This window comes from Chamaea fasciata, unplaced genomic scaffold (genome assembly GCF_029207755.1).
Source record: "Chamaea fasciata isolate MVZ Bird 193981 ecotype frontalis unplaced genomic scaffold, bChaFas1.0.hap1 SCAF_17, whole genome shotgun sequence".
Classification (NCBI taxonomy): Eukaryota; Metazoa; Chordata; class Aves; order Passeriformes; family Sylviidae; genus Chamaea; species Chamaea fasciata.
This window is the reverse complement of record NW_027094102.1, coordinates 4,959,018-4,986,770: the sequence shown is the minus strand read 5'-3', so window position 1 is coordinate 4,986,770 and position 27,753 is coordinate 4,959,018. Positions and strand designations below refer to the sequence as shown.

The 27,753-nt window shown below is 51.9% G+C and overlaps 3 protein-coding genes across 6 annotated transcripts in view; 1 reads left to right on the top strand and 2 right to left on the bottom strand.

Annotated features, from left to right (window-relative positions):
* LAMA5 (laminin subunit alpha 5) overlaps positions 1–15,454 on the top strand; it is an 85,480-nt gene extending 70,026 nt beyond the window's left edge. Inside the window, exons 44-80 of the mRNA XM_066198741.1 lie at positions 70–150; positions 525–739; positions 1,004–1,104; positions 1,549–1,729; positions 1,938–2,081; positions 2,167–2,318; positions 2,412–2,522; positions 3,405–3,516; positions 4,051–4,221; positions 5,052–5,248; positions 5,330–5,446; positions 5,521–5,675; positions 5,855–5,996; positions 6,218–6,320; positions 6,405–6,518; positions 6,632–6,811; positions 7,191–7,333; positions 7,538–7,714; positions 7,956–8,092; positions 8,172–8,325; positions 8,435–8,568; positions 8,680–8,842; positions 9,294–9,422; positions 9,618–9,769; positions 10,134–10,266; positions 10,546–10,686; positions 10,888–11,018; positions 11,086–11,253; positions 11,348–11,480; positions 11,603–11,760; positions 11,861–12,047; positions 12,298–12,450; positions 12,566–12,725; positions 12,810–12,940; positions 13,039–13,129; positions 13,825–13,944; positions 14,073–15,454. Of these exons, the coding sequence (XP_066054838.1) occupies positions 70–150; positions 525–739; positions 1,004–1,104; positions 1,549–1,729; positions 1,938–2,081; positions 2,167–2,318; positions 2,412–2,522; positions 3,405–3,516; positions 4,051–4,221; positions 5,052–5,248; positions 5,330–5,446; positions 5,521–5,675; positions 5,855–5,996; positions 6,218–6,320; positions 6,405–6,518; positions 6,632–6,811; positions 7,191–7,333; positions 7,538–7,714; positions 7,956–8,092; positions 8,172–8,325; positions 8,435–8,568; positions 8,680–8,842; positions 9,294–9,422; positions 9,618–9,769; positions 10,134–10,266; positions 10,546–10,686; positions 10,888–11,018; positions 11,086–11,253; positions 11,348–11,480; positions 11,603–11,760; positions 11,861–12,047; positions 12,298–12,450; positions 12,566–12,725; positions 12,810–12,940; positions 13,039–13,129; positions 13,825–13,944; positions 14,073–14,227 (5,326 nt within the window). The 3' untranslated portion in view covers positions 14,228–15,454. The remainder of the gene's footprint in view (positions 1–69; positions 151–524; positions 740–1,003; positions 1,105–1,548; positions 1,730–1,937; positions 2,082–2,166; positions 2,319–2,411; positions 2,523–3,404; positions 3,517–4,050; positions 4,222–5,051; positions 5,249–5,329; positions 5,447–5,520; positions 5,676–5,854; positions 5,997–6,217; positions 6,321–6,404; positions 6,519–6,631; positions 6,812–7,190; positions 7,334–7,537; positions 7,715–7,955; positions 8,093–8,171; positions 8,326–8,434; positions 8,569–8,679; positions 8,843–9,293; positions 9,423–9,617; positions 9,770–10,133; positions 10,267–10,545; positions 10,687–10,887; positions 11,019–11,085; positions 11,254–11,347; positions 11,481–11,602; positions 11,761–11,860; positions 12,048–12,297; positions 12,451–12,565; positions 12,726–12,809; positions 12,941–13,038; positions 13,130–13,824; positions 13,945–14,072) is intronic.
* Positions 15,455–15,549: 95 nt separating this feature from the next.
* Positions 15,550–22,420, bottom strand: ADRM1 (ADRM1 26S proteasome ubiquitin receptor). 3 transcript variants are annotated; one of them, XM_066198745.1, is made up of 10 exons: positions 22,353–22,420; positions 21,422–21,632; positions 21,058–21,174; positions 20,854–20,977; positions 20,328–20,414; positions 18,139–18,220; positions 17,682–17,911; positions 17,188–17,345; positions 16,408–16,510; positions 15,550–15,773 (listed from the first exon to the last, which is right to left on the bottom strand). In XM_066198745.1, the coding sequence occupies exons 2-10, from the start codon at positions 21,629–21,631 to the stop codon at positions 15,667–15,669; spliced, it is 1,218 nt and encodes a 405-aa protein (XP_066054842.1). In that variant the 5' UTR covers position 21,632; positions 22,353–22,420; the 3' UTR covers positions 15,550–15,666. The 3 variants fall into 3 exon arrangements, with proteins under 3 accessions (XP_066054842.1, XP_066054843.1, XP_066054844.1); XM_066198746.1 differs by lacking the exon at positions 22,353–22,420 and adding an exon at positions 21,742–21,936; XM_066198747.1 differs by lacking the exon at positions 20,328–20,414.
* A 1,029-nt stretch (positions 22,421–23,449) lies between these two features.
* Positions 23,450–27,753, bottom strand: part of OSBPL2 (oxysterol binding protein like 2) — a 33,879-nt gene continuing 29,575 nt past the window's right edge. For both annotated transcript variants that reach the window (XM_066198742.1, XM_066198744.1), the window contains 2 exons: positions 27,295–27,385; positions 23,450–26,118 (listed from right to left, as the gene is read on the bottom strand). In XM_066198742.1, coding sequence (XP_066054839.1) covers positions 26,016–26,118; positions 27,295–27,385 — 194 coding nt within the window. In that variant the 3' untranslated portion in view covers positions 23,450–26,015. The remainder of the gene's footprint in view (positions 26,119–27,294; positions 27,386–27,753) is intronic.

The following is a 27,753-nucleotide window of genomic DNA, read 5'->3' as shown; positions in this document are numbered from 1 at the left end:
GAGTGATCAGCTCCCCTGGCACCACATCAGGAGTAACTGCTCCTCCCTGTGTCCCCCTTCTCATTTCAGTTTTGCTGTTGGCTGTGTCCACAAGGGTTCCAACATGCAGTGCCTCTGCAAGCCAGGCTACGCTGGACCAAACTGTGAGCGGTAAGGGGGGTGGCACCCGTGTTTGGGGGGCAGATACTAACTCTGTCAGAGAAGTTGTCCCCTTGCAGCAGAAACAGTTGGCTCTGCCCCTGGGTGCTTTGTTCTGGCAGCATTTCCTCCGGTCCTTTTCAGCCTGCAAGTGCCCAGCTGCTGAAATTCTGTTACTGTGGGTGTATGACTTATGTGTGCTTTGCCTTGACTTGCAGCCTGTGATAAAGGCACCTTTCTGAGGAATCCCGAGGCAAAACACAAAGTGCTTTGAGATCCCTGAGGGTTGCAGCAGTTACGAGTGTTGGGTGCTCACACAGTTCCAGTTGTGCAACTCCAGTGCACGGCTCAGGATCCTCACTCCGTTGTAACTTGTGTTTCTCCAGGTGTGCCCCGGGATACTACGGCAACCCCTTGGTGATTGGCAGCTGGTGCCAGCCCTGTGACTGCAGTGGGAACACGGATCCCAACATGCTGTTCAGCAGCTGTGACTCCCTGACGGGCGCCTGCTCGGGCTGCATGCACCACACAGCCGGCGCGCGCTGTGAGCTCTGCGCGCCCGGCTACTACGGGGACGCCGTGGTGGCCAAGAACTGCACACGTGAGTGGGGCAGGCCGCCAGCCCAGGGGCAAGGGGAGCGTGCCCATTCCCCAGCACTGCTCCTCTCCCCTCTGAGGAACAGCAGGCCAAACGCAGCTTGTATAAGGGGTCATGGGAGTAAGTTGTTGTGAGGGGTAAATCCAAGTGGAGAGAGGCTCTGTCTTAACTTTGATAGATAAAGGGGAAAGACGCTTCCCTGTCTGCAGTGTTGTGAGTGGCTGACAGGCTCTTCAGTGTAATATTGGGTGTATTTTTCCCTGGCAGAGTGCAACTGTTCACCTTGTGGGACTGACTCCTGCCATCCACAAACTGGCCAGTGCTTCTGCAAGACTGGAGTGACAGGCCAGCACTGTGACCGCTGCGAGGTGAGGGTCACCTGGGCCCTGGGTTGGTGCCTGTCCTTGTCGTGGGGATGAGGGGCAGCCCTGGTGTGTCATCCCCCAGGCCTGTGAGCAGAGCAGGGCTGGCTGCCAGCTGGGGAAGGCTGCATTTGCACGAGCTGCACTGTACATGGCAAAAGCCTATTAAAGATCTGGCAGCAAGCAGTGGAGGCAGCATTCCAGTAAAGTGGCATTGTTTGGGAAACTGCAGTAAAGCCCATTTTCCTGAGTGCATCCAGCTTGGGCAAGGGCAGGTTCAGAGGGCAGTGCTGTGTCTGTGTTCTCACCGCAGCTCCACACCTTTACATGTTGCTTTGAGTTTTGTGGTGCTCACAGCACACCTAGAAAGAAAAGCTGGGGTCCCGCATCACTGACCCAGGAGAGAGGCACGCTTGCTGACCAGAGCATCCATGTCCTGCTTTTCCCTAGGAAGGATACTACGGCTTTGAGGGCTGCTCGGGCTGCCGGAGGTGTGACTGCGACGTGGGCGCCGTGGGGAGCAGCTGCCACGTGCAGAGCGGCCAGTGCAGCTGCCTGCCCGGCGTCAGCGGCTCTCGCTGCCACCAGTGCGCCCCAGGCTACTGGGGCTTCGGCCAGGGCGGCTGCACAAGTGAGTGAGGGCTCCCAGCCAGGGGCACTGGGACAGGGCTGTGCTGCTGGTCCAGTTGTTGAAGGCAGAAAACAGCTGGTGGCTGTCTGAGGGCCTGTGCACCCCCGGCTATGGTGCGTGGATGAGCACAGCTGGAATAAAACCACTCCTTCCCCTCTCTGCAGAGTGGTAAAAGCACAGAATGATTCTCTGTTACTCGCCCCTGCAGAGTGTGAGTGCAGAGGGGGCTCCTGTGACCCTCGCACCGGGGAGTGCACGTGCCCCAGCGGGCTCACGGGGAAGCAGTGTGACGTCTGCCTGCGCGAGCACGAGATCCCGGTGGCAAACGGCCCCGATAGCATGAAGTGTGAAGGTCTGTGTCCCGCTGTCCTGGGGAAGGAGGGGAGAGAAGCCCAGCAGAGGGCCTGTGCTGAACACACTGCTGTCTTCCCCTGCAGTGTGTGACAGCTGTGTCCTGCTCCTGCTGGAGGACCTGCAGAGCATCGAGATGTCCTTCCCATCCATCCGTGGCCAGCTGGTCACCCTCAACGCCAGCTCCATTGCCTGGGCTCGCCTCCACGGCCTCAACGGCACCATAATGGCCATTGCTGTACGTGGAAGGTTTCACATCACCTTCTGCCCATGTTTCCTGGCCTGTTGGCCTCATTTAGCCTCTTTTTTTTTTTTTTTTTTTTTTTCCTAGAACCAGCTCCGTGAGTACCACAGAGCCATGAGCAGGGTCAGGCAAAGGGCTGATGAGCTGGAGGATGAGAACATGGATCTCACACAAGACCTGAATGCACTGCAGCACAAAGTAGGATATTTCTCTGTCTCCTTTGCCAGAGCACAAGTCCCTCTTTTACCAAAATGAGGGCTTTGAAGGCTGTGAGGAGCCTGGTTCAGGCAGGTTGGGTGTTTTGCTCAGCCAGGACTAAGTTGCAGTGTTAGGTGCTCAAGGTAGATTACCTGCTTTCCTTCCTTGGAGTGCTGTTAAACATCTCTTGATATTGGTAGTTTTTGATTTATTGATTGCTTTTGAGGTGGCTCCAACTTTAAGCAGTGTAAATAAATTCAATCAAGTATCATTTATAGAAGGGGCATACAAATATGCGTAAACATACTTGTATGTTTATGGGGCATAAAACATCTGGGTCTGTCATGGGTGGAATCTATATCCGGTCTAAAACCCAGAAGTTGTGTCTAGAGAGAACTTACTGAGCAAGATTTGATTTGATTTATAAATCGCCTGTTCCTAATCTAAAGGAGAGGGAAAAATCTCTATTTGATTGCATGTTTCCCCAGAGACCTGCAAAGACAATCTGCCCCTGTGTGTACCAAGCAGCCAGACTGCAGCCCCCTGTCCCTCGATCGGGACCCAGGTGTGCCTGGCTCTAGGCTTTGGGGCTTTTCCTGTGTTAAGAGCACATAACAGTGCTGAACTCTCTGGTGTTGGGATTGTTCCAGCATCCAGAGCCTGTTGCATTGGAGCTGTATTTAATGCTTGTGCTTCTCTGAAGGTGCTAAATAAGATCACCCTTCAGTGCATCATAGGACAACAGCAAAGGACAGGTTCATCCAAGAGCCTCACAAGCTACACATTCCCAGGCCTTGTGTGCCTTTTGGGAGCCACAGTCCCACTGACAAATCACATAAAATATCATCCCAAACTTGAACTAAGCCAGTGTTTTTGTGGTAGATGTCCATGACTCACAGAGAAGCGATTCGCGTTGAGCAGCACACAAGGGACATGTACCAGAGAGGAGAACAGCTCCTGCTGCACATCCAGAGCATCCAGAGGGGCATTGCAGGTATGTCAGAAAGGGCCTTCACTTCGGGGTTTTTTTCCCTGTGATACGCCATGCTCTTGGTTTCAATCACTGCCAAGTACTGCATTGCTTAGAGAAAGCCATGGAGAGATCAGGGGAAAATACAAATGAAGATCCCTGCAGAATCCCACCTTTTACTCTCACCAGGCTTATTTTGAGTCTCAGCTGCTTGGCTAAGCAAAAGTATGGGGAAAAAACACATTAAACTTCCACAAATATTACTAAAATGCATAAAACAGGGGCAGTCTGCACTGAAGCTTCAGGAGAGATTGAGCAAAACAGAGTGGCTGGGTCTTGGACAGGAGGTAAAGCCACAGAAAGATGCACAGGATGTAGCATGTGTTACTGGTAGTGGCCAAGGAGGCAGAAACGTGGGGCAGTGCCTCTGGATGATCTCAAGGAATTTGTTGTCTGAGTGCTACCTGAAAGCTTTCAGTGGTTTGTGAGGGGAAAAAACCTCAGGGAGTTTGAAGGACCTGGTTTGGTCAGTCTAACAGGGGTGTGGTTTCTCTGCAGACCTGGTGTGGCAGATGACCAGGCTTGGGGCAGCCAACGCCAGCACCGCGTCCGGAGAGGAGTTCCGGCAGAAGGTGGCCGAGGTGGAGAGGATGCTGAGGGAGATGAAGGAGAGGAGCCTGGCAGCCCAGGAGGAGCTGGCAAGGCGTGAGCACGAGGAGGCTCAGAAGTGTGAGTCCAGCTCTGGGGCTGCCCGGATCCTGCTGCGTCTGGCTTGGAGCCCACGCAGACACTGCACATCATGGTCATGTTTAGGGTGCTGTTGAAAACCAGGTACTCCCAGGAATTTTTATAGGAGTTTCAGAGTCCCCTGTGACACTCCAGTGAGGTATTTTGTGGTTCCTTTTCCACTAAGGCAAATTTTAGGGCAGAACTAACAGGGTAGTTCCGTTTGATGAACAAAAATGACAACACTTAGAACAGGAGTCACCGTTATTATGCAGTGTATTCACATCTCCCATGGATGTGAATAAGTCACACCGTGTTTCTTCCTATTTGCTGTCCCCATAGAGTAACAACCAGCAGACAGCACCCACAGTAGCTCTGCTGTCCTGAGGGTATCCTTGCAGGAGTGAGAGCAGTGAGCCCAACCGGGGAAGCTGGCACTGCAGGGAAAGAACACTTCTTATTAACAGGCCCTGGCAAAACAGCTCAGCAGCTGAAAGCTGAAATTATTAACTGGCTGTTGTTGGAAATAAGCAATTTTTCACAGTGGAAGTAATCAAGGCCTCAGGTGCAGTTTCTCCATCATCTGGAGCTTTTCAGGCATGGCTGTGTGTCTTTGAAAGAGACCCCATCTCTCACGAGCACTGAGGGTTTGGAGATAATCATGGACAAGATCCTGTGCTATCTAGTCTGAAAAGGAGGGAGGGATGGAAGATGGTCACTTCTGGCCTTGATATCTGCCAAGACCAGAGCCAGGCTTTGAGGCAGCCAGGCACAGAAAGAGTTGGTTTAACACCGGAAGAGGAATTAGCAGCAGTTCTCATCCCCTGTCCCAGTGCTGCATCGGGTGAGGAACGAGCTACACGCCCGCTGGCAGTCCAACCAGGACCTGGTGAGCAGCATCCAGGAGCGGCTGGCCCAGCACAGCTCCCAGCTCATGGATCTGCGCGATGCCCTCAACGAGGCCGTGAACAAAACCAGGCAGACAGAGGACTTGAACAGCCTGAACCGAAACAACCTGGAGGAGAGTCAGGTACACCTTCACCACGGTCCTGGCAGTGAGGGGTGGCTGTCCTAGCCCTGCTGGTGCCTAATCCTGGGTCTTTGTGTGCAGCAAAAGAGCCAGGAGCTCCAAAAGCAGCACGCCCTGGTGCAGGAGACCCTGCAGATGGCCAAGGACGCCCTTGCCCAGGTCTCTGACTTCCTGCAGATGATGGAGCGTGCAAAGGAGGTGAGGCAGAGGCACTTTGGCAGGGACAGAGGGAGAGGTGTGGCAGCCCTCAGCAGTGACAGGTGTCCTTGCAGGCCTACGAGAAGCTGGCGGCTCGGCTGGATGGGGCGAAGCTGCCGCTGACCGAGCGGGTCAAGAAGTTCTCCCCAGCCAGCAGCAAGATCCCCATTGTGGAGCAGGCAGAGGAGCACGCCCGGCTCCTGGATGAGCTTGCAAGGAACCTGTCTGGGTGAGGCACCTGTCCTGACCCTCACTAGTCAGGGTATCTCCGACCAGAGAGGGTATCACCTCCAAAGTTTTATACTGGAGCACACACTGTGTTGAGGAGCCCAAAGGGGGTTTGTCTGTGAGGGCATGGGCAGGAGCCTGAGTGTTCTCCATGCGCTTGATGGCTTCATCTTCCAACAGCATTATCCAGGACACAAACCAGGATGGCTTTATCCAGCGGGCGGTCGATGCCTCCAATGCCTACGCCAGCATCATTGAAGCAGTGAGGAAAGCAGAGCAAGCAGCCCATGATGCTGATGAGGCAGCCAGTGAGGCCCTGAGGGTATGTGCTGTGGGGAGCCCTGTAAAGACGGGCAAAATATGAACTTCTTCCCTCTGACACTGTGCTCTGTGCTTGAGAGCAGAGTCTGTCACAGCTGGGGCCGGACTCAGTGTCTGGGTCTCCCTGTCACATCCCACTGCAGTTGTCTGAAGGAGCATTTCTGTGTGCAGTCAGAGCCAGAGGCTCGAATTCCTCTTCAGAGTCCCATGTTTGTTTCACAGAATGTCATATCAGAAAACCTTGGGTCCACCTCTAGAATCCTGAAGAGGAACAGCAGCAGCCTGGAGGAGTCTGCGAGGAGACAGCAGAGCAAACTCAATGGGGGTGAGAGAGGCTCTTCACAGGATCTGCTGTCCTTTGGGCTGGACTGAGCTCCAGCAAACAGCATGTACAAATCTTTAATTGCAGCTATTAAAGGCACTCTGCAGACAGCAAAGGACAAGCTGGCTGACCTCCGCGTGAAGAAGGAGCAGCTCCTGAGCCAGCTCCAGTCTGTGCAGGACATGCTGGGCAAGGAGCAAGGTTTGTTCTGGGGTAGCTGGACTGATTCTCTCTGCTCCCTTCTTTGTGCACTGTGACCCAAGGGTGCTTCCTCCCTGCTCCTGGACACCTCAGAGATACTTCTTTCCTTGCAGAGGACACAAAGGACACAATCCAGAATGCCAAAGCAGCTGCTGCTGAGGCCAATGAAACAGCTGCAAGAGTGGAGGATACTCTGAACACCATGAAGAAGAACCTGGATGAGTGGAAAGACCAGTATGGAGGCCTCCGAAATGAAGACCTGAACCAGGCAGTCCAGGATGCCAGGAAATCTGGTGAGTGCTGGGCCTGGTGTGCTGCCAGGGTGAGCCTGACATGAGCCACTGCATGCACAGATACCCCCAGAGTATTTCTAAAAGCGGTGCTTTGCAGCTCCAGGTCAAGAGCAGAGGGAGGTAGCTAATACTGGATGCTTTAAGTCCTGGCCCTTTTTTTTTCCTCTCCTGCAATGTCTGTATCCCCTGTAGCTTTATGGCGGGAGGTTGCATGCACTGGAGCATTCTCACACTGCCCTCAAGGCTGATGGATTTAGGGGGATCTCTCTGTGACTGCTCACAGCTACCGCTGCTTTGACTTGCATTTCTCAAACTGCATGAACTTTGCATTTCCCTTCCTTGCTAACCTCCAAAACTCCTGGCTCCTCTTCAACCCCAGTGTCCAGCCTGGAAAGCACCATTCCCCTGCTGCTGGAGAAGCTGAGCGGCTTGGAGAACAGGAGGAACAAAAACGCCACTGTGTCGGAGAACATCGTGAGGATCCGGCAGCTCATCACACAGGCCAGGAACGCCGCCAGCAAGGTGAGCTCAGGGGAGGGTGAGGGCAGGGCAGGGCGTGCTGGGGGCCTGGGGTGGAGGAGGGCTTACCTGAGGGCAGCATGCAAAGGGGAGAGTGTTTGGGGCCACCAGGCAGGGTCCTTTTCCTGTGGGATTTAGTAGAACTGGCAGTGACCAAACAGGTGGCAGTGGCTTCAGTGCCACAGGGCTGGATTTCTCTCCCTCCAGGTGAAAGTGCCCATGAAGTTCAATGGCAGCTCAGGGGTGCAGGTCCGGATGCCCAGCAATCTGCAGGATCTAGCAGCCTACACATCCCTCAAATTCTACATCCAAAACCCCGAGCCCAGGAGCCAGCAGGGCGAGGCAGACGACGGGCGGTTCGTGTTGTACCTGGGCAGCCAAGAGGTGAGATGGGGCCAGAGGGTGGAGTGAGCCCTTGTTGCATCAGTGATGTCCATGCCTGGACATCGACCTCTCACCAGGTCCCTGAACATCTTTGTGGAGAATAGAAAGCCCCTGGATGCAGCCATCAGCCTGGGTGGGGAGTGGAATAGGGGCTCTTTGTCCAGTGCAGCCCTGGGAGCATCAGGAGAGCTCCTGCCTGTCCCAAATGCCAACACGTGGCCATGTCTCTCCCTGAGTTCAGGCCACTGGAGACTACCTGGGCATTGTGCTCAAGGACCACAGAGTGCATTGGATCTACAAACTGGGAGACGAGGAACCAACCTCCCTGAGTGTGGACGAGGATATTGGAGAGCAGTTTGTCACCATCAGCATCAACAGGTAGGGCCTTTGCTCAGGGTGGGCAGGGTTTGCTCCTTTGGGGGTCTCCCCTGGTCTTGACCACCCCTCCCTGCTGCAGGATCCTGCAGTACGGGCACATGTCGGTGATCGTGGAGAGGCAGAGGGTGCACGAGATCAAGGGAGACAGCGTAGCCAAGGGAGAGCAGGGGCTGCTCAACCTGGATCCTCACAGCGTGGTCTTCTACGTGGGAGGCTACCCCTCCAGCTTCACGGTGAGGAAGGCAGCAGGCAGGGGGGAGCGGGTTGGAGGAGGTGTCAGCGGTGCCTTTGGAGGTTCCTACAGGAGGGAAGACCTGTTTAAGTGTTGGGTTTCATTCCCAGCCCCCTCCCGCTCTGCGCTATCCCAACTACCGCGGGTGCCTGGAGCTGGACACGCTCAACGAGGAGGTGGTGAGCCTGTACAACTTCCAGCACACCTTCGAGCTGGACACGGCGGCCGAGAAACCCTGCGCGAGGTGGGCACCGCACCGGGCCGGGAGCAGCCCTGCCCCAAGCACTTACCCTGAGCTCTGCTCGCTCCAGGGCACAGCAAATGGCTTGAGATTGATGCCTCTGGTGTGTCCCAGGTCCAAGTCCACAGGAGACCCCTGGCTGACTGACGGCTCCTACTTCGATGGCACCGGTTACGCCGAGATCAAGTTTGAGAGCCAGTTCGGCACAACCAAGCGCTTCGAGCAGGAGATCCGCGTGGTCTCCTACAACGGCATCATCTTCTTCCTGGAGAACCAGGCAGGTGCTTGCTCTCCTGGGGAGCCTTCATTCCTCACTGGTGGGCTGGGACAATCCCAGGCCTGCTTGGAGGCATTCCCAGCTCAGGACAGTGGGGAGAGGAGAGCTTTGGAGATCTCAGGATTTCAGCACTGTTGTTAAAAGCCATGAGAGGGCTGGACCCAAAGCCCACAGCAGTCACTGGGCTGGTGCTGGAGGGGCTCCCCAGAACTTGGAGACCCTCCAAGCTGGGCCAGGGTTCACTGGGACAGGCAGTGCTGCAAGGAGCATTTCCAGCTTGCAGTGTTATCCCTGTGCCCCAGCACAGGGCTGCTGTTTGAAGATAAATCCCAAATAACTGTGACCAGGGCACTGAAAGGTGGACTGCTCCCTCCAGTGCTAAAGGGCAGGTGGGCTCAGTGCCACAGCTGCATCCTGGACACCTGCTGAGAGTCCATCCTGCCTCCCCCAGGGTCAATTCCTGTGTCTGGCCATCCGGGATGGGAAGCTGGCTCTTTACTATGATTTCAGCTCTGGCCTGGAGATGGCAAAACCGAGCAACTCCTCCTCCCTCACCATCAGCAGCACCACAAACAAAGCGGTAAGAGGGAACAGTGCTCTTGTGGAGGGAGGGCTCCTCATCCAGGGTGAGGAGGCACATGGACCCTTGTTTTTGAGGGGGGAAGAGCTGCAAGAAGTTTTTTGACTTGAGCCATTAACTGGACACTTTGCCTTGCCCTCTGTGATGAACCCAACTGCCCCAGACTGATGGATCATTTCTCTGTTCTGTCTCCAGATCCAGATCTTCCTCCTCAAAATGAATAACAAGAAGCGCATCCTGGTGCGGGTGGAGCGCCTCACCATCTTCGTGGTGGAGCAGGAGAACTCCCTGGAGAACGCTGTCTCCTACTACCTGGGGGGTGTGCCCCCAGCTGTGCTGCCCCCCAGGTGGGTCCAGCCTGCAGTGGGGTGGGGCAGTCAGCATGTTCCCCTCGAGTCCCTGGTGGTGGCCCTGGCTCGCTCTCAGCCACATCCAGGGCTGTTGGAACTGCTGAAACTGGGGGAGAAGTTTCCCTCTCCCTATCCATCATCCTGAGCTTTTAGGATGGTAACTTTTCCATCTCTGGTGAGGGAGGAGGTGCTGGTGGGTGTTACCAAGTCCTCCTTTGCCGTACTGCATGCCTTGGAGCAGATTTGACACTGGAGATACCTGTGACCATCATGATTCATTCCCAGGCACTTGGCCTGAAGAGCTGCGGGGCCAGATCCTGCCTGGGACTGTCCTTGTTAACACTGTCTGCTTCTCCTGCAGCTTGAAAGCTCTCTTCCCCACGGGTGGGCCCATCCGGGGCTGCATGAAGGGCTTGAAGGCTCTTGGCAAATACGTCGACCTGAAACGCATGAGCACCGTGGGCGTCAGCTACGGGTGCACCTCGGACCTCCTGGTGAGCACCAAGCCCTGGCAGCCTGGCCAGCGTGCTGGGGGAAGGGTCAGTCAGGGAAAGGGAGCACAGGACAGGCCCCATCTTCCCTCACTCACACAGAAACAAGCGTGAACCTCCCAAGTCCTCAGTGCAGAGGGATTGTGGTGAGGTGCTTGCTCCACATGGTTGGCCATAGCAACAGCCAGAACCAGCAAGAAACCAGAGCTCCTCACCTGTCTCCCAGCACCCCAGCAAGGCCAGGGCCAGGCTCCCACCTTGCCTCTGTGCTGTCTCCCGCAGGTTGCCCGCCATGTCAGCGTCCATGGCCATGGCTACCTGACCCTGGCTCTGACGGATGTCCCAGGGCTGAGGGACTTCTACAGCGGCTTCAGCTTCCAGACAAGCCAGCAGGAGGGGCTGCTCTACCACCACTCCACCCAGGTGGGCACCTGCAGGCCCCAAATATGCCAGCAATGGGGCTGCTGGGGAGCATCCTGCTTCCCCTTGGGAAAGGGGGGAGTTTGGTGGGGCCAGGGTGTGAATCTGCAGTGAGATCTGCACCCTGAGCTCCTGGAGGGCAGTGGGGAAGTGGGCTCTTCCTCGGGGTTCAGACGCTGAGCTGCCAGGTGGTGCTCTCTGCAGGAGGGGACGTGTCGGGTGTCCCTCCAGAGGGGCCAGCTGGCTTTGAACCTGCTGGGAAGCGAAGTCACCACTGACAGCGCCTATGCGGATGGCAGGGCCCACTACGTGGCCTTCTACAGCGATGCCCGTGGGTACGTGTCCTGCTGCTGGGGGGCTGGGGTGCCCACAGGGTCCTGCTGACCCCGCTGCCACCCCCAGGGTCCGGCTGTACGTGGACGATGAGCTGCAGGACAGCAGGACAGGCCCCGCGCCCAGCCGGCGGCAGCGGCGCCAGGACGGGCGTCGGCTCTTCCAGCTCGGCGGTTCCCCAGATCCCGGTGCCCTCAGCAACCTCACCGGCTGCATCGGGAATGTCTTCGTCAAGCGGTAAGAGACCCCCTGGCACTTCCACACAGCAGGGCTCAGCCCCTTCCCACCTCCCAGCTGCTGTGACAAGGACCCTTTCTCCCTCCGTGTTCAGCCTGTCAGAGCCACAGATGGTGGTGGACCTGCAGCAGAATGTGGAGAGCGTCAATGTCACCATGAGCTGTCCCTTGGGCGAGCAGTCACAGCAGCTCAGAGTCACTCCGAAGAAGGACAGGCGGAAACCCAAGGTACCATCTGCTGCCACAGCTCCCCACGTCCTCCTCCTCATCCTCCTCAGAGCCGCTGCTCAGCTCTGCTGGCATGTGCAGGGATGCTCCCCTCATTCCCTTCCCTGGTGCACACTGCGTAGGTGCCGGGCAAGCCTGCGCCCAAGGGCCGCCGCCACGACCAGGACGGGCTGTGCCAGCTGCAGCCCCAGCCCCGCGCGGCCAGGGGCACCTTCCGCTTCGGGGGGACCCCGAGCTGCCGCTGGGAGTTCGATGAGATCCCAGCCTCCTTTGGGTGGAGGTGAGCCTCGCCCCGTGCCCACCCCGTACAAACCCGGGCCTGGGATCACGGCCTGGAGGCACATGGAAGCAGTTGCTCTCATCACTGCCTGTCCCTGCAGGTCCCATTTCTCCCTGGAGGTGAAGCTGAACTCCTCCAGCGGGCTGCTCTTCTACGTGGCGGGCGAGCGGGGCTCCTCCATGGCTCTCTTTGTCTCCAACGGGCGCTTCGTCTTCCTGGTGGGCGTCGGCGGGCGCCGGCTGCGCATCCGCAGCAGGGACAAGTACCGTGACCGGCGGTGGCACACGGTGAGTGGGGCACGGGGCTCGGCAGGACCTCCCTGAGCTGCATCAGGGCCCCTGCAGGGGTTGGCTCAGTGCAGCCCTGCTCAGGGCATCGCTTCTGGATTGCACATGGCACACTGCAGTCCCAGGGGAGCAAAGGGGACAGCGGAATCACAGCTGGGGCTGGCTGAACCCCTGAGCTGAGGCCTCCCTTCCCTGGGCACCTCCCAATTTGGGAAGCCCCCATTTTGGCACTGACCTTTGCTCCTTGCAGGTCTTCTTCAGCAGAGACCAGAGCCGGGCCCAGCTGGTCATTGATGGGCTGCGAGCCCAGAGTGCTGCCCTGCCCACCACAGGGCTCTTCGTGGCCCAGACCCCCTTGTATGTGGGGGGACTTCCAGCTGGAAAAGTCACGGCTCACATACCGGTAAGAACTTGGTGGCCCCATGGCGTCACCCTCTTTCAGCCTGTTCCCCATCCCATGGCATCACCTCGTGCCTCCCAGCTGTGCCCCCTCTGTGCTCAGTGGCCTCTCCCCACAGGCTGCATCGGCCTCCAGCTTTGATGGCTGCCTGAGGAACCCACAGCTGGACGGGAGGCCCCTGGGTCCCCCCTCACGCACCTTTGGGGTGACACCGTGCTACGAGGGTGCACTGGAGAGCGGCGTCTTCTTCGCCACGGATGGTGGCTCCATCGCCTTAGGTACCCCACTGCAGCCTGGGACAAGGGTCACATTCCATGGGAATCCACTTGGTCCTCTCCTCACCAATGGCATTTCTTTTCCAGCTGATGCAGTGAAGACCGAGCAGGACTTGGAGGTGACACTGGAGGTCCGTCCCCGCAGTGCCTCTGGCCTCATCTTCCACATAGGCACGAGGAGAAGCCACCACCTCCTGCTCTACATGGAGGAGACCCAGGTACTGCGAGGGGGCTTCCCCACAGGTTTTCCGAGGGAGTGGGTGTCTCCTCCTGTCCCTCTCAGCTCTCCAGCTCTGATGGGTTTGTCTCACTCCAGGTCACTGTGAAAGCAAGCGCTGGGGCTGATGAGTTCTCAGCGTCGGTGACACGCCCAGCTCTCTGCGACGGGCAGTGGCACACCATTGCAGGTGAGGTGACAGCTCCCCTGTGCCTCTGCTCCAGCTCTGCTCAGCCCACATCTCCTAGGGAAGCTCAGGGCAAGCCTAGGCTCTGCAATTTAAACCCTATCCCCCTGCGGTATGCACTTGATTTGGGAGTTTGTAGGTGCCATGCGGTCAATTTCCTAATTAACAAGAATTCTTGCCTGATTTTAGCACTGTCAGCTCTGGTAGGCAGGAGAGACAGGTGGGTTTTCCACTTCATGGAGCTGCTGGCAAGGCCAAGGATGTGCCAAAGGACTTGATCCATACTGGACTGTGTCCAGCTTAAAGTGAAAACCCAATTTGCTTTGGTGTCAAGTGTGTCCAAAGAGCTCCAAGCCCACAGCTGGCAGCAGGGATTGCAGGATTCATACCTGTACAGGAAGCTCAGCCTTTAATGTAGCTGCCATGGAGCAAGTGCTGTTTTGCATCAAGCTCTTTTTGGGGTTGGGGGCACAGCTGCCAGCCCCATCAGCTCTTTCAAACCTTCATCTTGTTCAGCCAGCACTGGGTGAGGTTTTGGGGGAGATTGTCCCGACTTTAGGCATTTCCCAGGAGCCAGGCCAGCCCCTTTGACCCTCCCAGTAGTTTTGCTCTTCTCCAGCACTGGTCTAGGCTGGAGAACAGAGGTGGGCTTGCTGCATGGGTAACGAGAAAGCACTGACTGTTGTTTTCTTTTGAAGTTACCAAATGGAAAAACATAATCCAGGTGGATGTGGACACACAGGGCAACCAGACAGTGGGACCCAGCCAGTCTCCTGCACCCAGCACAAGGGCAACCTTCTCCCTGGGAGGGCTGCCAGGTGAGTTGGGGAAGATGTGCTCCAGGGTGAAACACCCCAAGGACAAGGGAGATGCTATTCCTGGCGCCGGGAAGAGGTATTTAAGCCTTTGCCAGACGAATGCCTGCTTTTCCTTGTTTCTTCTGCAGAGACAGACAAGGCCAGCACAGGGCTGCTGTTACCCCCCCTCCCTCACTACGTGGGCTGTGTCAGGAACCTGCTGATTAACCGGAGGCACGTGGACCTGCCTGGAGCCGGGACTGCCCGGGGCTCTGTGGGCCTGAAGGGCTGCCCCGTGCTCTGAGTGCCACACCCACGGTCAGCCTGAGGGACAGAACGCTGCTCGGGCCCCGGTCACCACTCAGAGCACCGACCGTGCTCGGGCACACGTATCTCCAGTGACTGCAGGCACAACTCTGGGCCAAAGAGGGGCCACAATTCCCAGGGGAAGGAGGGCAGGGGGGGACGGTTGGGGAGAAGGGGGCACTTTGGAGATGTTTCACGAATAGAACCAAAAAGTTGGAGCGGGATGTGGCAACACGTGAGTCCTTCCCGGGTGGTCAAGGATCTGCAACAGGGCTCGTGTTGCCCCGTGGCTCGTGGTGGGAGCGTGGGCTGGAGCACAGAGCAGCCCTGCAGCACGTCCTGAATCCTGTTCCCTTCACCCCACACGTACAACGCACATAGATTTAGTTCACCCAACACTTGAGGCTGTTAATAAATGTCACAGACTGTCTGCTGATAAAGGCTGCAGGCAGTTTCTGTTTTATAATAAACGTAATTAGGACAAACTGGATTAATTCCGTCAGTTGGGGGCTTTATAAGCAAGGGTACATTTAACCTCCCCCCAAGGGCAGTCTCAGCTCACCTACTCCTGCTACGCAAAGAGCTCTGCAAGGGGGAACTTGGACAAAATTCTGTTTGCAGAATTAGCATCTTCTTATCAGAGTAATTTATAAGAATCAAAAAAAAAAGAATAGGCTGGGAGAACTGCTGAGGGAAAGCAGAAAGGCACAACCACCACTGGCTCTGCACTTTGCATTCAGCACTGGTAGTACACTGACAAAAGTCCTGTTGTGTGAAGCAAGAAACTATTGCTTGAAAGGGAAGAAATAGAAAGGTTATCTCCACATCTGGCCAGGTGTGCGGGGTGGCACCTGGCCCTGGCCTGCCCTGGCTCCTGCTCAGCCTCCCTCAGCCCTGGTGTGGTGCAGTCGCCACTTGAAGCAGCTTTTTTCTCCCAAGACACCCAGTTCACTCGTGCACTTACACGTCATATATATATTTGTGTGTGTATATATATCTCTGGCCACTTGGGGACAAAAATCTTGCTTCTGAAATGGACTTGTAACTTATATCACTATATTGTGGGTTGTTTTTTTTATGAGGGTAAATATTGTAAAATGGGTTTTTAACATGTCCATCTTAAATGTAATTATGACCTGTTTTTAAAGTTGTAGTATTAAAGATGGTCTTTGTAAATCACTGGTACATATTTTGGAGTCAAATAAAGTTTTGTGTTACTCTCTTTCACTTTACCTGGGGAGAGTAAGCATCAGGCTGATGAGCTGGAAGAGGGATAATGAGCACTGTAGGGATAGTGTACAGATTGGAAGGAACAGTATGGCAGATAAAGAAAATTCCTTTATTTGTAGATTTATATAAGCGTAATATGAAGTTAGTAATCCTACTGCAGTTGCTTAAGTTAGTATCTAGGAATATCTGTAAGGAAGAGCAAATAACTTAATCTAAACTCATATCTTCCTCTTCATCTTTCTTGTCCTTAGAGTCTCCTTCCTTTTGGTCTGACTTGACACTGTTCTGCATGGCTTTGGCAAAGGCTTCTACATCTAGAAGTTAAACACACAAGTTACTGCATTTCCTGGGCTGGAACTCGTTGTCCACACAAGGTTAAAGTTTCATTACTTAGAAAGCAAACAGTTGCTTTAGCATGAATTAGCAGGGAGAAAATCTTTTAACAATAGTTAAAACAGATCCAGATCTCTCTGACACAGCATTTTGTGCAGTTTAATTGTGCATGGGCATCCTAAGACCAGAATTCTTGCAGTAATGGGAGGGGTGCTAAAAGCTCACTGGGGAAAAGGGATACCCCCACCACCAGAGCTGGCCCTGACTGTGTTCACTGATTTCAGATGAATCATTAGACTCCCACAAGAAAGGCATTCCTTTCAAGGTGACTGTGACACCTCCAGCGTCTTTTGCATTTCTAGCAAGAAAACAAAGCCAACACATCCCTGCAGAACCCCAACTTCTCTCACTGCACATCACGCCTCACTCTGTCTGCTGGGAACACCTGTCCCACCTGCCTTTTCCTTGTAAACATCAGTGCAAGAGTCAGCTTGCAGACTCGAGACTCTCAGGGAGAGTTAGAGAGAAGCTGATCCTTACACCCCACATTCAGTGGTCATGTGCCGTGTCAACACCCCCAACAACCCCCTCTCTCCTGCTCCCACCAGCACTCACCGCCTTTATTTGCTGCATCTACTGCCTCTGCAGGTAGCCCAAACTGGCTCATGAGTGGGCCCAGCTGTCCTGAAGCTAAAGCAGCACTGAACATGCTCAAAGCCTGTGGATTGGAGTCAACAGCATCAAAATAAAATTTGCATCACGTTCCTGCAGCAGTAACCCCAGGAGGAGAGCAGTCCTGTCAAGGCAGGGCTTAGGAACAGATATGCAGTAAAATAATCACCAATTGCATGTCCCTCACTTCCTTTTGTCTGCATGGAAGTTGCTACAGTTTAACTTACAACAGTCATTTAAGCTACTGAAATTTTGCAGATTGACAAATTTCAATCAATCAAGCGGTGTAAATTACTAGCTCAAATTGGTCTGCAAGACACCAGCTTTTATCACAGCCAGTGTCCTGCAATTAAGGACTGGTGTTCCAAGGGACGTAGTGTAGTAACTGCAATCATCTCCTTACAGTCACCTAAAATTACTTTTAAGAAGCCATTTGGTGGAAGGGAATAATGAATTTGCTACTACTCCTGTCGTTTGCCAGGGTGCACTTACAATAAAGAGAAAGGTAAAGCCCAACTCTAAAAGAAAAAGTGAAAACCATTCCCATCTGCCCTTGAGTGACTGCAGAAGAACTACTACTCCATTAAACCACGTCCCTCCTCCTTTCCACTTCTACTGAGCAACTTCCCACTCTAAACAGTGCCAGGAACCTGGAAAAGCAGGGCAAGGTGCATCAGGAGGATGGGAAGGAGAAGTGCACTTCCCCCCAGAGCCAGCATCTACCTGCTGGAACTGAGGAGACGTCAGGGTGTTCTGGATCTCTTCCGCAGTCTGCGGCAGGGATTCCCCTGAGGGAAGGTAAGGCATCAATCGCTCCTGAACTTCAGCGTTGGCCAGGATGGGAGCCATGATCTCAGGAGTCAGAACAGCTGCCAGGTCCACTAGGGGAAAACAAAGGGTTGGCCATTAGACTACACCCCAACCCCGTATTTTTGTCATGTAAATCAAATTATCTAGTCAGGGTCTGAGTATTGAAACTTCTTAACACATTGTCACCATCTTTTCTTCCTCTCAGTTTTGGAGTGAGAATATGTCTCCTGAAGCAGTCAAAAAGAGCATTGCAATTAAAAAAAAAAAAACCCACACAAAAAAACCCACCAAAAAACGGGAACAAAATAATTAAGAGACCTTTCAAACCAATGTGGAACAGGACAGGACAGTAAAACAGCTCCAAAGGACTCCTGGATCCAGCAGCTGCCTGGTCAGAGCACTGTTACCTTGCTGTCCTCCTGCTCCAGATGGCACATTCATAGTAGCTAAAATGTTCTGAAGGTCACTCAGTTGAATGGGCTGGGTTGGGCTGGTGGCTGAGCTGGTTCCATTACCCGAGCTGGGCACGGGGCTGGGACTGGTGACGGAGGCGGCCGCAGGAACGGATGGGGCAGGCGTTACACGGGTGGAAGAAGTCGTGGAAGATGGAGTCACTGCAGCCGACTGGCTGCGGGAGCTGGCCAAGAGAATTGGGATAATTAAACCCCTGCAAAAACCTCTTGTGTTCTGAAAAGCTTCTTTTCAAACCCTTACAGTATGAAAAACTCCTGCCTCATTTTAGAGGGGTAATAAGCAGCCTTGATTCCCACCATATTCCCCATTCAATAAGCCATGATTCCCCATAGCAGTGGCAAGTTCACATTACAACAGCCCTGCAGTCCTAGGGCAGACCAGGCCTCCTACCTTGATGATGAACTGCTGGTTGGGGGTCCCCCACTCCCGAGCAGACTGGCCAGCCCAGGCCCCGTCAGTGCACCCAGCCCACCTTCCATAAACACAAAAGAAGAACAGGTTTAGACATTTGTTTCTTCAGGGTTTTCTGCACCTCTCTTCTCTGGAGAGGCTGCTCTTGTACCTGAAAGGTTTTATTTGCTAAAATAGAGGAGGGGGTGAAAGAGCCCAACCCACCCTCCCGTCCCCCCTTCTGTAAATTAACAGGATCTTCTTTTCTGATCTTGCATCCCCATTCGAGAGCTGAACATCTCAGAAATGACTCAATTTCTAGGTGTACACAAAGATGAAGTTACTCCGGTTTGTGCCATGCGTACATCATCATAACACAGCCCTCTCCTCTTATCTGCTACACCAAAACTCCAGCTTTTCTATGAACTGTAAAACCAAGGCCCTCAGCAGAAGATCCCAGAGGCGTCTTTGAGTCGCCACCACTCTCTCCTCACAGACCAGGGGTTTGCAGCTTCAAATCTAATGCAGAGATGCAGCAACAGAATCAGCCAAGCTGTTAAACACTTCACAGGCAAAGGAAGGACAGCTCCACACACCAAGTGCTCTCACGGGAGCAGCCAGCGGGAAACCAACACCCCTACGCCAAAGAAACCAGAATCAGCCTCCTCCATCACACATCCCAGCTACCAAGGACTTATTGCAGGGTCAAGAACCTCAGCTGGGAAAAGGCCTGGCTGCTGGCCCCCCTGGAGTTGCCAGGGACTTGACTGTTCCCCTACAACTCCTCTGAAGCACATCAGCCAAACACCCCAATTCCCATCAGCAGCTCCGAGCACCACGGCTGATTATACACACAAAGCACCTGCATTTCTCACCCACCTCTGGGAGCACCTGGGAACAGAGGACAGAACAACAGTGCTCAGAAAGCAAACCCACAGCCAGCTGCAGAGCCTGCGGGTCAGAGTGAGCCCCTGCCAGTCCCTCCTTAGCCAGGAACAATGCCATGGAACCAACACTTCCTCCACTCATCCCAGAGCTTCCCCAGCAGCAGGCACAGCAGGTGAAGCTCACCTGGCTGCACCACACAAAGTTCTGCCCCATTTCACAGAAAAAGTGACCCAGGAGCAAGTGAGCTCCTCTGGAGCTCAAAGCAGAGCCCCAAGAGATGCAAACCCGATGTGAAGAAGACGACACTCCCAGGGGAAATGATCCCCGGGGATCCACCACAACCACTGTTTGCAGCAGCAAGCAGATGGTTCTCTTTCTGTTACATGTCAATCTGGCTTATGGCTGGATGTAAAGGCAAGGAAAGAAGAATTGCTGAGGAAAAGTGTGAGAAAAGGAGGACAGTCTCAGGATTATCTGAAGCTTCAAGAGGAAGATCTTTTCCAAACACATTCTAAAAGGCCAGATTTTTCCAACACTAACATGAGATTTGCATCTGAACATCCCACCAATATGAGACTTGCATCTGAAGCTAAAAAGACACCAGCCAGATCCACAAAAATGGACTTCTGAGCTTCAGCACAGAACCTTTGTCACTTCCATCTGTGTTCCTTTGCCTATTTGCACTTATTTCGAGGGTCTGACCTGTCAAAAAATGCTCCTGGAGCATGGACAGTATTGAGAACAGACACAGCAGGGACTCCAACACAGCCCTCAGCCCCTTTAGAAATCAGAGATTCCAGGTCTCCCCAGGAGAGAGAGCCCTGCCCTGAGCCTTGCCCCTCTGACTGGGGAGTGCTGTGGGGTGGGACCACTCTGACCTTCCTCTTGAACTCTTTCTACTTGGCACACAAATATTCACTGAATCAGAGACAAAACAAGCAATTCCACAGCTTGGTAACCACCACATTCACCAGGAACAAATCACTGGTTTTCAGCCCTTGCTCCAGTGAATATTTAGGAAGAAGAAGGAGTAGGAAAAAACAAGGGGAAAAAAAAGCAGAAGATTCAGTGCAGCAAGGAGCAGAACCACGGATCCTTGCAGATCAAGCCCTGAGATGAGTGCTGTGGAGAACCTGGTACCCTTTTTCTGCCCCTGAGCTCATCTCTGAGGCAGGGCCTTGCCTTCTCATGAGAAAGAAGTGCTATTGAGATCAATAGCACTACTTGAAAATATTGTCAGGTAAGATGTAACCTGGCAGGAGAAAATACCATTTTGGCATAAAGATATTAAAGCATTTTACCAAGTCCTCCTAAGCCCGTTGGTCCGATCAGCTGCATGAGCTGGTTATGGCTCATGTTTCCAAGAAGGCTTTGCAAGCCACCCTCACCTAAAAACAAAAACATTCTGAAACAAAACATATTCACATAGTTTTTTTCACAGCACTCCGGCTCAAACAGCAGGAGATTAATTGGCATCACATTGTGTATGGAAAAACAGTTTCAAGTGTTTACTGATTCATGATCTTCATAAAAGATAAATGTAACTTGGCTTCATAAAGAGGTAAGACTCCAGAGAATCTACTGGAAGCAAAGAGACTTCTCCTGGCAGTCTTAACTTTCAGCCTACACCTATTTTAACAGCACAGTTTATTCTGCTAAAAGCATGTTTATGCTTCTGGTATTAACAATGTCCCCAGCTCACCCTCCACAGCCATCAGGGATTTCTTCCTAGGGAACTCTAGGGGCTTAGTCTAGACATAAATTTAAAAAAAAAAAAAAAAAAAAAAAAAGAGCCTCTGACATGAAGGAGCAGAGAATGGACTGTACCTCCCAATGCTGAGAGCTCGTGGCCTCCGCTGGCATTCCCACCCAATGCCCCTGGCATAGGGGGATTGTTGAGATATTCATTCACCTTACGGCAGTGCTCCTCATCCTTGTCTGTCTTCGGCTCCTGCAAGAGAATTGCTCTTGGTGTGAGTCATCCTGGGGGGATTTTGATCCAAGACCTTTTGTCATTGGCTTCCCACAAACCTGCATCCAGAAGAAGAGTCGTTTTGATCCTGCCTTGAACTTCAATACATACACACGGCCTGTGGTGCACTGTGGGACTCTCTTGAACTCACAGTCATCAGGAAAAATAATCAAATCCTGGAAAGTGTGTCAAGAGAAACAAATGTTTGAGAAAATATATCAATATTCCTTTTCACCTCCCAAATCCTTCTGCCCTCCTCCACAAACTTTCTTCCATCTGCTCCTCAGAGCAGAGAGGACGTGGGAGTGCAGGTCTGTCAGTGACATTCTCACCCTAATTTGTCCTGGAGGAGCTCTTTCCGCAGTGCAAGCAGATCAGAACATGACACAACACCTCAGCACTGAAACACAAGCTCATACTCACATCCTCCACGTTGCCCGAAGTTCTGTCCTTCCAGCAGAAGTGAATGAGGGAATCATCGGTTTGCTGGATGTAAACGAGGCCTTTTCTCTTGTCTGGAGTTACAGTGCTGCCTTTCAGGGACATCTTCCCTGCCCGAAATTCCACCAGGTATTTGCTCGAGGAGCCACGAGAGCCTGGCACCAGGCTTGGAAATAATGCACCTGAAGACATCCTGGAGAGAGAGCAGCAGGTGTGATGAGAAACCTTCCCATATCCTCTCTTCCCAAAATCAAATTTCAACCTTTACCAGGTGGCTTCACAAAAGCAATCCGTCCCGCTACCTGCAGAATTCCAGGGCGATTCAACTGAGCAGAACCCTGGATGAAGGCAGGAGGTTCTACAGCCCTCCACTAATAAAGGACAGCCTGTGTGCTGAGACACTTGAAAATGAAGCCACCGTCCCCCGGCGCTTCCTTCTTCAGTTCGAAGCGGGGTTCAAAGCAGGAAGCCCCGCTGAATCTTCAGGCTGCGGCACCAGCAGCCCCGCAGAGCCCCACAGCCTGCCCCGTGCCCCACTGACCCTCACGGTGACCCCTCGGGGCGAGCCCCCGGCCCCCCTCCCGCACTGACCGACCCGCGGGCCTGGCGGCGATGCCGGGCCCGGCCGGCCCTGCGGGGCTGTGCGGCTGCTCCCGGGGCCGCGCTGCGCTCACCGCCCGGCCAGCCCCGGCCCCGCCGCGGGGCAATGATCGGAGCCGAGCCGGGACAGGGGGGATTCGCGGCCCGGCACGGGCACCCCCCCCCCCCGCCCGCCCAGAGGCCGCGAGCTTCTGCCGGGCCCCCCGAGGCCGCCGTGCCGCCTTCCCCCCGGCTTCCCCCTACAGGAGACTCCCAGCCCGGCCGCCGCCGGGCGCGCAGTCCCGGGGGTGCCGCGGCGGGTCCCGGCCGGTACCTTCAGCCTCCTCCTCCTCCGCCGCCGCCGCCTCAGCTCTTCCTGCCCCGCACGCCGGAACCCCGCCCCGCGCGGGGCGCGCGCCGCCGCGGCTCCGCGCTATTGGCTGGCGCGGCTGTCAATCAAAGGGGGCGGGGCGAGGCGCCCCTGCTGTGTCACGGAACATGGCGGCGCTCCCCCCGCACCCCCCCAACCCCTCACGACCCCCGAGCCCCCGTCACCTCCCTCAGCCAGCACAGCCCAGCGCCAGCGCGTCTCCGACACCTTTGGAGGGTTAAAAAATTAAATCCTTCCACGGAAGGCACGCCGGGCCCGTGGCTAAAGCCCGAGTTACGTCAGTATCGCTTCCCTGACCCAAATCGCAGGTGTTTGCAAAGAGCCGGCGGTGTGGGGCCTGGCCAACACAGGCGTGCTCCCAACAGCAGCGCTAAGTGAAGACTCTTGTGGTTTTTTTAAAGCAGTTTTGGGCAAAAAGTTTACTGGGAAATTGTTTTTAATTATTAAACAAGAATAAATAATTCTCCTCATTAGTTTCCTTCTCTTTTGAGTGATCTAGGATAGATGGTTCCTGCCCCCATTAATCCGGGTGTCGAGAGTTCTGTAAATGCTGGATGTGTGAAAAGCTGCTCCCCATTTACAGCAGGACATCACCTCCAAGATACAAATGCTGCACAGCAACTACCACGTCACCTTTCACTTTTGTAACCTTTTTACCAGAAGTCCACTCTCCCCCCAGCTCCACCTGGCCTCTCCATCACCACACCGGGGTGAGGTCTCAGTGCTGGGAACGTTCCCAAGGCTCTTCCACTGCCAATTCCCGGCCACTTTCCAGGTCTGGGATCCAGCACCACACAGCCCTCGCTGTCCAGCACCCCCACCACCCCACGGACTGCAGGGCAAAGGTGCTGAGGAACAGAGTCCACCACCCTGGACACCTCCACCCAGGGCTGCAGCTGTTCAAAGCTCCGATTTAAATCATCTTTGTCCAGTGAACGTCACAATAAAATCAAGGTACAGCCCCAGAGCTGGCTGAGCAAAGCCAGAGTCCTCCTGCCCCCTCCAGCAGCTGCTCTGCACGGGTCTCACAAAAATCTCTGTCACCATCCAGAGGCCCAAAGGGTATTTATTAAGTATTTATTATAATTTCTTTCTAGCTGGTTTCTCTATGTAGCTGTATTAACATATACTAACACAGTTATCTTATATACAGTGTTTAATCAAGTTATAAAAGTGACATTCTTTCAAAAGGTGCAAAGTTATTAATGTTTTGACACGTAAACTACTGAGGCGAGATCTGCATCGAAAGTAAAAACTTCTGGACTTTGAGAGCATTAGGAATGCCAGGGCTGGCCAAGCAGAGCCGTGTTGGCAGCGCGGGGAAAGGGTTCTGAAAGTGTTGCCAATGAAGAACAATAAATTAGAAGAATGGGCTTGGAATTAATCTGAAATGTTACCGAAACTACAGGAAGGGGAGACGGGGGTGAAGATGTAACTAATGAAGTGCTCTTACATTGGAAGTGTTCCCAGTTTCTTTTTATATCCCATGAAGATTCTACACTGAAGTTTGGATTAAACACGTTGGTACAATTGTTTCATGCTTTCACATAATGACAAGGCTTTAGGTCTTTGAATTTTAAATCCTGGCTTAGACAAAAGGGATGCTAACCTGTACACCTCCTCTTAGAAACAGAACATCTGTTTTTTTTCATTCAGGCAGTTTCTATTTATATGCATCGTTTTAAAAACATCACTCCAGCACTGAACATACTATGTAGTTAAAGCGAGTTTTAAACTCCCACTGGTCTAATATGTGATTCCTTTCAATCCATACCTAACAAAAAATTCCCTATGGCATGTGCAGTGAGTTTGGAAAGGGGTTAACAGTGCCTGACATTGTCGTTAAAGCTCAGGTTTTTATCAAAACTATTTTTATGCTGTTCCAGGTGGATCAGCAGTGCCTTTTCAGACGTATTTGTGCCTGTACTAGGAACAAACACAACCCCACTGTGCCTCTAAGTCCAGCTCAGGTTCTGAGGACTTCCATCAACACAAGGCACAAATTTTGGCAACAGAATCAAGTTGCCATGAACAAGATTCAGACTGTGCCCTTCCTTACTGCCTTGAAGTTTTACAGCTTCTCTTATTTTTCCGATGAAGACAACTAAATTTCCCTCAAATTTAATCTAATTGTTGTACACCTGATTTGACAGAAGAATTTCTCTATGAATATGTTAATTTTCTTTTGCTTTTTAATCCTGTGGCTGAGGGAGAAACACTTCAAAAATTTACTTTCTGGATGAAATCACATGTTTTGGACACAAATCAGACCAGTTCTTTCTTGAACTCTTCATGTTGCTGGCACTTACCAACAATTTCTAAATCACTGTAAACTTCACAGCAGCACAGCCGCTCTCCATTTTTGCCTGGTTACTCATTTCATAAAAGAAGCAGCAACATAAGGATTAGTTTTAATTACTGGACCTAATTTTTCAAGCCTCTCTCCCCACCCTGGCCCCTGAAATGTACCACTTGAAAGAAAATGAATGCATCAGTTCAGTAATTGATTATTTCCAGTATTATATGGCTTTGATGGTTTGATATGGAGAAAAAAAAATCCCACTTTTTGACATCACGTGCTCACAGGAAACTGGTAATAGGTATAACTCTGCCAAAGCTTTAAATTGATTCTGCTTTTTCACAACATACAAAACAGACATGACCTAATAATGAGAAACATGCAAACCAAAACTTCCCCAAAACATGAACCTGTGTGGATACACACACGGAAGTGCTTCCAAAGGAAAGTTTAGTCTAGAAGCATACACAGTGCCAAAGCTGCCAAAGGTAGTGCAGAAGAGTTAAGCCTCCAAGTGGTAGCAAGCAATATATTGTACATTGGAACCACCTCGACATTCCTGCTATTGCTTCCAAAGCTTCTCCTATGATAAGAACAGCATTTGACCTCAGGAAAAAAGCACATTTTGGGCGTGCCCTTCCCTTTTCCTAACGTATGCTCTATGGGATTTATCACAGGTATACAGTTTAATGCTCACAGTGTCCCAAAGTTGTGAAGACTCTGTAACAGACAACTACAGTGTGAGAGGCTCAGGGCTGGGTTTTGTGTCCTGAGTCTCTCAGTTATGGAATTGTTGAGAGGGGGCCAGGAGCTCCTGTCCCCGGGGAATGCTACATACAGTACGGGGAGTGTGACAGGACTGGGTTTGATCCTGTTGGTGCCATGTTGGCTTTTCATCCCTGCTCCCAGTGCCAAAAACTTCAGCTTCTTCACTATTGTACTAAGTAACAAGGATATTATCTCTATTTTATTTAAGTAGTTTTCAAGGATGTTATGTGCTCTACGGATACAGCGTATCCTCCTGCCAGAGAAACTAGGGGAGGAAATGGAGAACCAAAGGTCCCTCCGAAAATTAGTGAAAACTTCATGATTTCAGGTGCAGCTTTATGGAATGAGCGCAACAGTACTTAAATATTTGGCAATCCAACATTAGTGATAATTAAGTCATTGATTGTTGACTGATAGAATTTCTGTTAAAATTTACTTAGAAAAGCTGGTTTTTGCTATCAACAAAACCAGAGTAACTGGCTTGGAATGAAACCTAGTGACTAGATGTCCGGATGAGATGAGCAATTGGTTCTGGAATTTCAGTATATGTCCGGACAGTCTGAGAAATTTCTATCAAAATAGCCACCTGAGTACAGCCAATCTGGAGTCCCAGTGTATGGGTTAGTGCCTTGATGAAACCATCTGTAACACAAGAAAGAAAAAGGAGAGAAACAATAAAAGAAAAAAGCAAATAGAATGAACAGTTATTAACAGGGAAAAAAACCCCAGTGTTGCTTCTTTCACAAAACGTTCTAAAAATACACTGGTATTTCTTATAAAAATAATCCTCAGGAAATATTCTGAACATGAAAATCACTGAACTTCCTACACAATTATCACTACCTTGTAGAGCACCTTTTATTTTAGCATAAAGGAGTATGACATGGATTTTAAAATTTCTGTCCTATTCCAAGTAAAAGTAACATTGATTCTCTAGATTATATATATTAATTTTCACTTTAAAAGAATGCCAAATCAGTTACACAATCATTTCGGAAATTTGTCCCAAAAGGAAACAGTTTCTGTTCTATGGAGCTGTGCCCCTGCACAGAACATCAACAGCTGCTCATTTTTAGCCACGTTAACCAAAACCAATTTTATATCCTCTGGAAGAGATTTTTCAAGGCTTTAACTGGAATTAATCTGTAGCTACTCCTCCAGGCTTTGGGAAAATAATGCTTTCTCTTCTGAATTTCAGAAAATCATGGAGCATCCCAAAGTTCTTGCCTTTGAAGGAAGCAACTGCAGCGACTGGTCATGAGCACACACTTGACTGCACAGCACTGGCAGCTGTGAAAAGCACCCTGTGGGAGCAGCAGCCAAATCACACATCACTCCCTGATGCACTCTGTGACTCAGAAATCACTTGAATATGCAATCAAAAGACCAATTTCTGAAGTATCCAAGCCAAGAAATCCAAAGAGTGTGAAAATAAAAGGCCCTAGAGGGCCACAATGTCTTGCTCAACTACCAAAAGCTGGACAGGAATTGGTTAAAGGAAATGACAATACTTTAACATCCATTCTAACAAAAAAATGACCTCTGTAGGTAAAAAAAAAAAAAAATCCAGCATTACCACAGTAGTTAATTATGACAGGTTTTAGCATTTATTATTAGATAATTTGTCCAGGACAGACTGATCAGCAATTTTGGCTTCCAGCTACATACTTAATTGTTGACTCAGCAATGCTTTAAGTGACACTACAAATTGTGCTGTCATGGAAGCAATCAGACATGTGCTGTCCTGAATAAAAACAATTCAAGCAGTGTATCCAACTATCCCAAGCTTAAACTAATTCCTCCCTCCTTGCCCCTTACCGTGTGTGCCATTCCACCTCGTCTTTTGCACGCTCCTTGCGAGCAGCTCTTTGTTTCTCTTCTAATCTCTCCTTCTCTTTGCTTGCCACATCTAGCCAATGTTTCAAGAGAAATTGGTAATTTAGCAAAAAGGAAACAAAAATGCAGAAAACACAGGAAAGACCAGAGAAATGAAATAGAATTCATTTAAGCGTGAGAAAGCATTTGCAGTACACAGTCTTTAGCAACAAAAACCTCAAACTCATTTCAAAAAAGTTGCTTCTACAAACACAGAGCTGAAACTGAAATGCTGGTGTTTTATCTCTCAGAAGCACTGCACTGAGACAGCAGGGAAGAACTCAGATTAGGCATAATAGAGAGGGTGATTTTTTTTCACTATTTGGCCGTGTGTTTCCTCTGACAAACACCAGAGCAGCACAGCACGTCTGCTCACCACATGTCTCTCCAGACAAACTCCAG

Bases quoted from the DNA above. Each gene is read 5' to 3' on its own strand.
- ADRM1 (XM_066198745.1), bottom strand. From the start codon at position 21,631: ATGTCTTCAGGTGCATTATTTCCAAGCCTGGTGCCAGGCTCTCGTGGC. The intron at 20,978-21,057 runs GTTTGTGGGAAG...ATTCTCTTGCAG, and splicing joins GACTCTTCTTCTGGATGCAG to GAGCCGAAGACAGACAAGGA. The intron at 20,415-20,853 runs GTACAGTCCATT...TTTTGTTTTTAG, and splicing joins CGAGCTCTCAGCATTGGGAG to GTGAGGGTGGCTTGCAAAGC.